Source organism: Zingiber officinale, chromosome 11B (assembly GCF_018446385.1).
Source record: "Zingiber officinale cultivar Zhangliang chromosome 11B, Zo_v1.1, whole genome shotgun sequence".
NCBI classification, from domain to species: domain Eukaryota; kingdom Viridiplantae; phylum Streptophyta; class Magnoliopsida; order Zingiberales; family Zingiberaceae; genus Zingiber; species Zingiber officinale.
In genome coordinates, this window is record NC_056007.1 from 22064289 (window position 1) to 22072538 (window position 8250).

The window sequence follows — 8250 nt, forward strand, 5'->3', positions numbered from 1 at the left end:
TGAAAAAGCGTTGTTAAAGACACTGTTGTTAAAAGTCTGCTCAACGACAACGCTTTTAAAGCGTTGTCGTTTGTAGCAAAGACAACGCTTTTGCAACTCTATTACAACGCTTAAAAAGCGTTGTTGTTTTTTTACAAAGACAACACTTTTTGCAACGCTTTAAAAGCGTTGTCGTTTTAAAGAAAAAAAAATTTTAAAAATCATTATTTTTATATTTACAAAACTATTATTTTTCTTTTACCATGTCTAGATTCAAATTTTATATATAATCAACTCAGCTAATGATTTCAAACTCATACCAAAATAATAGAATTCTGACATTATAAAAGTATTCCTAAACGAAGTGTATAAATACAACACTACTTGCTTTTACAAAATGCTAATAGTAGTACACTGCAAAGTTTAAGGAGAAATATAGGCATTAAACAGCAAGAACAGCCATTTGATAGCCAACCGATAATGGTTACATGTTTAGAAACACTCGATTCGAAGCCGCCTTTTAAAGCTCTTTTATACTCGGCCTCATGGTTGGATCAAGTACCTAAAAGAATTCGAACATCAAAATCAGTACATAAGCTGAAAAATAGTACCATGAATAAAAAACCATCAACTTGAATTGAGTCCATAAATGACACATGGAGTACTGAGAATTTCTTAATTTCATGGAATAAATTCATCACATCAATAGGAAACTAAGCGCGATAAGCTACAGAGATTAAACTCTTAGTTGTGATAATTCTACTTTGTCTTCCTTTTTGATCACTCCACTCTCATAACTTCAGAATCAATCTAAAATGGAGCCATTGTTAATGTGATACCAAACAGTAATTTCAGGACCATCATAAATTATTAATTGAACTTGAATTGGATTATATAAAGCATTGCATCACAGAAATAGGATGAAACTCGTAGGAATTCTTAGTAGTTAATATAATGGAAAAGACATTTAATCAAATACTTGATGGGCATGAGTCAATGAAATCATAATGTGTGCAAATTGAAACAAACATATTGATCTTACCCTGTAACCTCTATATGCTGCTTGGATTTTGATTGCTGAAATGTGGGCATAGTTGGGAACAGTCCTTGGTTTTCTTGCAGACGATTTCGATTGTTGAGCCTTCTTGGGGAGCACTTGTTGCACTCTATGTTGTTGGTGTTGCTCATTTTGAACATCCTCCAGTATTCGCTCAATTATGTTTTGTTGTCTATGCATTTGAATAAAGGAACCATTGTCATCATGGTTGGATTTGCTAAATCCCCACTTTTTCTTCTCTCTTTTTTGCAAACAGAAGCTTAGGATAACTCACTTCATGTTCAATGTTGTCCCTCTCCTGTTCAGTGATTCGATGCAGATCCACATAATCTTTCCGATGCTTAGTGATGAAGTGTTCCAATTCTGAAATACTTTCAAGCTAAAAATAAGAAAATTGTCAAAACATTTATCAAATATGATAGAGATATCACGTATCTAGAGAATATCAAAGCAAGAGACTCTACAGCTGATGTACCGTCTTAATTGCAGCTTTTTCAAATGGAGGTTTCTCCAAGGGTTTGCGCAAAATGAAGGATGCCAAGAGCGCAACCAATTTGGCCTGTCAAAGACAATGACAAGCCAAAAAAATGTCCTGTTATAGCATGGTGCCATTAAAATCTTATGAATTACATGTATCATTGTAGCAGTTTCTAGCGTATGTTGAATTGTTCTCAATTGAAACAAACTCACAAACTGTTAAACTCTGAAACAGAACAAACTTGGAATTCTTTACTGTTGAGAAATAGCAATTACAATTTAAGATATGCATAGCCCAGAGTGAAGCAAGAAGAAAAGCTCCCATGAATATTCAAATGAATGCAAGGAACACTAACACGTCAATAGGAAGAAGAAACTTAAGATAGTTTCAATCCAATAACCAACCTCGTCGTAGCCAAAAGAGAGAGCTGTCGCATGGGTAGCTTCCCTAAAATCTTCGGTTCTGTCCCTACCCTTAGCCATCACATAACCTTATACCACCTAATCTCTACCTGCTCATCAACGGTTGGAAGCGGTTCGCAGGAGAAACGCTGCTTGCTGGGCTTCTGCTCAACCCGAATGGAGAGGAGGCCTATGGTGATGCTTCGACCTTTGATCAGCCCAAGACAAGAGGAGGTCGTAGATCGATGTGGCTTCTGCTCAACCCGAGAGGGGAGGAGACCGCAGGCGCTATCCTTGTACAAAATAGGGAAGATCCCGGAAGTAGATCCAGGCGGCAGTGTGCCGACCGTAGTGAGCAGAAGCGTCGGTGATCAGCAGGGAGGAGGCCGCAGGCGCTTGCTTAGATCCTTGTGCCGAACCACATCGAGCGATTGCTAAAACATCACATCTGCTGTTGCCCGTTCGAAGCATAAAACAACAAAACCAAGAGAACGATGAGCAGCCTACCTCAGCTAACTATGGAATTGAAGATCACCTGTTTGATTCAGAGAACGAGTCCGCAGTACTCCCCTCTCCAATCCCGTGGATATCACGCTCAGGGTCGAAGGGGAATAAGGTCGAACAGGTGGCCGGCATAAAAGGCAGTAGCATCATTCCCTCAACTCCTGCGTCCCCCACTTTGCCTTCCCCAAGGCATCTTTCTCCTTCGCCGTCGTTCTCATCCGACACGTCGAAGCCGAATATTATCTACAAAAGAAAGGCCAGTCCGCCGCCGCCGCCGCCGCCGTCGCCTCCACCCGACTACCTCAAACATGAGCACGGAAATCACGCAACGGCCAGAAGGCTCAAAGAGGAATTGAAGAACTCGAGCAGGAGAGAATGTCGGGATGCCACCAACGACATAACAAGTCCAAGGAATGAGCAGGCCGATAATTGCGGGGAGGACGTTGCAGAGGCGTCTGGTGGTGCCACAGAAGAAACGTCAAACCATGAAGCGGGAGGAGGGGAAGCGAATGAGGTGGACAAGAAGGCGGATGAGTTCATAGCAAGATTCAGAGAACAGATCAGACTTCAGAGGATCGAGTCGATCAAGAGATCCACCAAGCAGCGAAGTAACAAGAAGCAACAAGTCGTGTGAAGAAGGTGATTATAGCAATTTACACGCTTGTACATAAAAGAAAGGAGCGATTGCTAAAACATCACATCGAGCGCCGTCGAGGTAGCAGCAGCAACTCTTGAAGGAGGCGACAGAGGAAGAGGAGGAGGAAGGGGTGGCGATGGGCATGCCAAGGTAGTGGCGCCGTTGGGAAGGTTGTTGGGTGTCGTCATCGCCAGCGAAATCCACCACCACACTTCCCGATTCTTGAGAGGGGTCTGTGCGGCAGTGAAGAGAAGAAAGAGCAGCCGCGCGAGAGGAGATGTCGCGAACAGAAAGGAATCACCAGTACTTTGTCGTCCCATGGGTAAAAGGAAACAAGTTTTCTCCTCCTTTAATCTGGGCCGTCCATATTGTGATGAAGATGGATGAAGATCCAGCCGTCAGATCTTGAGATAAGCGGTCTAGATCATTTAAGATTGAGATGATAACTTGACAGTAGATAATGCTTTTTAGAAATCGTTGTCGTAGACACTAAAAAAAAGGCTAATAGACAACACTTTTTACGAAGCGTTGTCTTTGACCCGTAAAAATCACTAATAAACAACGCTTTTTAAAAAAGTGTTGTCTATTAATAAGAAAATAATGAAATAGACAACGCTTTTTACTAAAAGCGTTGTTAAAAAAAAATATACAACGCTTTTTATAAAAAGCGTTGTCGTTTAAGTGTTGTAGATTCCCAATTTTCTTGTAGTGATGCCACACAAGAATATAATAGTGTTTAAGGCTTAAAGTGGTCCTCTCTAGGTATTTTCATGCAAATAAGCCCAATTAATCAAATTGGAATCCACCACCATTTTAACCAATATCATGTAAGTAGAGTATCCAATCATGTCCAATGACCTAAAATTGATGATCAAATTTAAGAAACTTTTACCATCTTAAAAATATTTCTTAGAAAATTCCCATGGAGACTTTTATTCAAATGAAATGCTATATACTAAAAAAATGCAAAGTATGAAAGTAAAATGCAAAGTATAAACAAAGTGCAAATGCAAAGTATGAAACTAAAGAAACGTATAACGAATTTATTAACAAAGCATGAATCAAAATGCAAAAGAAAGCTAAATTAGAACCAACTCCCCTTCATTCCAGTGGTCGAAGAAGATTTAGAAGAATAATCCATGCCGGTAGTGGAGTACTTTTCGTTCCACTCAATTCCTTTTTATTCTTCATTTTTCCTTTCAAAGCTTTTTCTGGAGGACGGAGGCGGTTCAGTTCAAGCATCCACTCCGGAAGCTTGTATTCTCCTACAACATCAATCAAAGAAAACATCTCCCACACGCATGTGGGGTAAAAAGAAAATATGAGAACTTTAGTGTGGGTATAAAATGTATCAAGAAATGAATCACATCTAATGAAATCAATAAACGGTACCTCTATTGAATTTTCTGATAAATCACAAGAAATACTCACTTTGTCATCTTGAATGGTACCTGGAGTGGTGATTGTTACCTCCTCTTCATTAAATAATGGCTCAAACTGTGGTTTTGGTGATGGTTCATCCTCATGTAGTGATTCTTGGGTACTTGGCTCCGTAGCACAAGTCCCTACACTTACATCTTCAGTTCTTGGTGGTTCTTGAGGTAATGCTTCCAATAAGCATTCCCCTACACTTAAATCATCTTCAAAATAATGTTCAGAACCTGATTCACTAACAACATCATCAACAACAATATCAGTAGGATCAGAAATTTGCATAATGACATAATCATCACAAAAAATATTAGAAAAATCATGTGAAGTAATGGGAGTAGGGTCAGGCCTGACAGAATCACTACTTTCCATCTCTTCACTGGCACGTTGTATTTGTAACTGATGAATGGATGATGCAATTTGATCTATCTAACTCTGTATGTTCTGAATCCTTGAAAATTGTTCCTCTTGATGTTCATTCATTTGTTGCATGATCTCCTTGAGTTTCCATGTTGATTCATCCATCTGGGGATTGTTTTGTTGAAACGACTGTGGGGTAAAATTTGTTGAAACTTCTTGAAACCCATATGAACTCTGGTAAGCTGAATATGGCTCAATAAATGGTCCTTGTGCATTTCCATACCTGAAACATGAATTATCCACCCAATTAGCATTAAAACCATTTGAAAATGACTCATACCTATTTTGTTGATCCATGTTTGGGTAAAACTGATACTCAGGCTGAAAACACTGATAACTCTCCATTCCTCCTCCAAAATTCTGAAAATATGGATCCATACTATAGAAATCTCCTGTTCTTTCAAAACAACACTAACAAACAATATTAGAAGATTCAAAAGCATTAAGTTTCAATCTCATGAAAACATGAACAGTAAAGGCACTTAAAAATTCAAGAATAAACCAACATGAAAATATAAAAAGAAATAAGCAATAAAAGCAATCAAGATGCTAACAAATAAAATCAATCAAATCCAAAATAAACACACATTGCTAGTTATTTCCCCGGCAACGACGCCAAAATTTGGTGTTAGCCATTTTCATGTCACGTGGCACATCAAATTAATTAAAATTGAAACTCATTAAAATTAATACAAGCGTTGTAGCAACGAGTCCCAAGTCGTATTTTTTTCCAAGGGTTACTAGGAAAATGTGTGTGTGAACTCTAGATTTGATTCAGAATTGATTTCTCACATTAACAAAGTTATTAGGCATTCTCATCAATCAAGAATCATAAAATCATTAATTGACCAAACTACATACAATCCTTAATTTCAATCACTTCAACAGCCATTTCAAGAATTCATTCACAATAACATAGAATAGAAATAGCAATCTAATCATCAAATTAGGCATCCAACACCTAAACAAGATCATAGTCACAAAGATTAAATTGCTAACTAAATCACAAAACTCTACAACCTGTTAGTATCAGAATCACTAAACTAATCAGAATTAGATCTAAGATTTGGGGTTTTAAAAACAAGAAATTGAAATCAAACACATAAACTCTCACATAGAAATTAAAATTGCAAATGAAGGTTTCAGATCCGAAGATCTGATCAGAGTTTGAGAACAATTCAAAGACACAACAAAGAAAAATAAAACCCTAAACACTCCACATCCCAAAACTGAAACCAAGCTTCATTCACCCTGCTGTGAGACAGAGGTGCATCGGAAACCTCCCCTCAACACCCAACGAACAATGTACAAGCTCCAACTATTACCAGGTGACGTTCACAGCTCTTGGAAACCTCCCCTTAAACTCACGCCCGACTGGTAATCTCATCAACCGAAGAACAAAGCTAAAATCCTGTGAATTGCGAAAATAATTCAATTGATCAGATCTACTTAGCTTCGCTGTGGAATGGAGATCGGAACAGACTCAGAAACGTCAAGAAACCTCCCTTGAAGCATCTGTTTATTGCGAAAATCACTGGTCGAGAAAACTCCCTCTGCCAGGATCACGGCGATGAAACAGAATCCCAAACGCAGCTGAAGAAACCTCCCTTCGGCCACTCTTTGATCTCGGAAGGTGAACGCCGAAGCTTGGAGATCGCCGTCGGTGAAGAATGTTGCTCTCAGATTTGGAAGTGGAGTGCGGGAACTCAGCGACGCGGAAGAAGAAGAGAAGAAGAACAGTGAGGAAAATCGCGAACGGTCGAGCCCGAGCACTGTAGTTTCTCACGCGGCCTTTTAAATCTCCTCAGATTCGATCCAACGGCTGAGATACTTTGGAGCTCGATCAACGGTGGAAAATAACCTAAAATCCGATCCAACAGTACTGATCTTCATCTACGGTCCAGATCTACTCCTCATTAGGTTGGATGAACCAGATGCTTGACGGATGGCCCTGATCTGCTTGATCTTCAACGGACGGTCCAAATCAATCCAGGTCTTGATCGCCTCATCTTGCCCTAGATTTGAGCCCAAGTATGGTCCAATCTGATCGGGTACATGACCCTTTTGATGCCTACAAAATAATAAACAAATATTAGCACCAAAATACCATGAAAATAGACTAATTTACAATTAAGTCCAAGATCACATGCAAATTATGAAATGTAATGCAAATATGAGTTTAAGCTATGAATAGACCAATAAAAACATGCATTATGATTCAAAATAATATAGCTAAAATCATGGTTATCACTGCTGGACAGGCTGACATCTGAAAAAAACATGGTCTACCATCTCCTCATCCTGTCTATAGAAGGTGCAGAGTCTGTCCTCTAGGTAGTCCTGTCTAGATCACACCGGTAGCCTCCCATGAGCCAGTAGCCACACCGTGAAGGCATGACTTGGCTGGATGTCTTTCTGCCATACCGTGTCTGCCCAGGTCTTCCTAGCTCTGGTATCCCTGAAATAGTCATATGCTCTACTGACACCGCTTCCCCTCCTGTGACTGAACCAAGAAGAGAGAATCTGTCCAGCTGCCTCTGGGTTGCCTGCTGTGCTGAGGATACTGTCACGGATATGTACCAACTGTTTGACCAATGGAGAGTCTGTATGCCTGCTCTGCCACGCCCATACCCCTACATGCTGTAAGTATGTGTGATGCACCCAGCGTATCCATAGTGTGTCCTGCTTGTCCTGTATGCGCCATAGAACTTTTGCCAAAAGTGCTTGGTTCCATGCCCGCAAGTCCCTCAAGCCAAGACCACCTTCCCGCTTGGGCCCCACTAGCTCTGACCATGCAATGGGGGGGTTCTTGGATGTCCACATAAAAGATCTGCAAATACTGTAGATGCGGTCAATAACCCCCTGAGGTAGTGGCAATACTGACATCCAGTAGCACTCCACTCCCTGTAGGACTGAAGAAATAAGTTGTGCTTTCCCGGCATAGGATAAGGTAGATTTCGGCCACGAACCAATCCTACGGATGAGTGAGTCTAGGAGGGTGCTATAATCTGAAATCTTCAATTTCTGGGAGGCTAAAGGAATCCCCAAGTATCGAAAGGGCATCTCGCCTCCCTGAAAGCCTGTGATGGCGAGCAACTGGTCCCGTGTGAGGAGGTCAATCCCTGCCATGTAAATGCGAGACTTAGCTAAGTTGGCTGCGAGACCGGCCATCTGGGCAAACTGTGTTAAGCTCTCAACTAGCTGTGTCACTGATGAGACATCCCCCCGAGAGAATAATAACAGGTCATCTGCATACACCAAATGTGCAATCCGCAGAGGTTCACATTTGGGATGAAAGTGAAAATCAGACCGGATAGTGCGTCGCGCTAATGACCGGGAAAGA

The 8250-nt window shown here is 40.6% G+C and overlaps 2 protein-coding genes across 2 annotated transcripts; one reads left to right on the forward strand and one right to left on the reverse strand.

Annotated features, from left to right (window-relative positions):
* Positions 1-499: 499 nt before the first annotated feature.
* On the reverse strand, positions 500-2375 carry LOC122034802 (syntaxin-81-like). Its single transcript, XM_042594157.1, has 4 exons — positions 1919-2375; positions 1512-1595; positions 1311-1415; positions 500-541 (listed from the first exon to the last, which is right to left on the reverse strand). Exons 1-4 carry the CDS (start codon positions 1994-1996, stop codon positions 500-502), a joined length of 309 nt encoding a protein of 102 aa, XP_042450091.1. The 5' UTR covers positions 1997-2375.
* Positions 2161-3053, forward strand: LOC122033833 (ras guanine nucleotide exchange factor K-like). The gene is made up of 2 exons (XM_042592997.1): positions 2161-2282; positions 2384-3053. Exons 1-2 carry the CDS (start codon positions 2161-2163, stop codon positions 3051-3053), a joined length of 792 nt encoding a protein of 263 aa, XP_042448931.1.
* The last annotated feature ends 5197 nt before the right edge of the window (positions 3054-8250 follow it).

What these genes read in the sequence shown, in the direction of transcription:
- LOC122034802 (XM_042594157.1), bottom strand. Translation starts at nt 1,996, where the DNA reads ATGGCTAAGGGTAGGGACAGAACCGAAGATTTTAGGGAAGCTACCCAT. An exon ending in TCTCTTTTGGCTACGACGAG is followed by an intron (nt 1,596 to 1,918) that starts GTTGGTTATTGG and finishes TGTCTTTGACAG; the next exon opens with GCCAAATTGGTTGCGCTCTT. An exon ending in AAAAAGCTGCAATTAAGACG is followed by an intron (nt 1,416 to 1,511) that starts GTACATCAGCTG and finishes TCTTATTTTTAG; the next exon opens with CTTGAAAGTATTTCAGAATT.
- LOC122033833 (XM_042592997.1), top strand. Translation starts at nt 2,161, where the DNA reads ATGTGGCTTCTGCTCAACCCGAGAGGGGAGGAGACCGCAGGCGCTATC. An exon ending in CGTAGTGAGCAGAAGCGTCG is followed by an intron (nt 2,283 to 2,383) that starts GTGATCAGCAGG and finishes GCCCGTTCGAAG; the next exon opens with CATAAAACAACAAAACCAAG.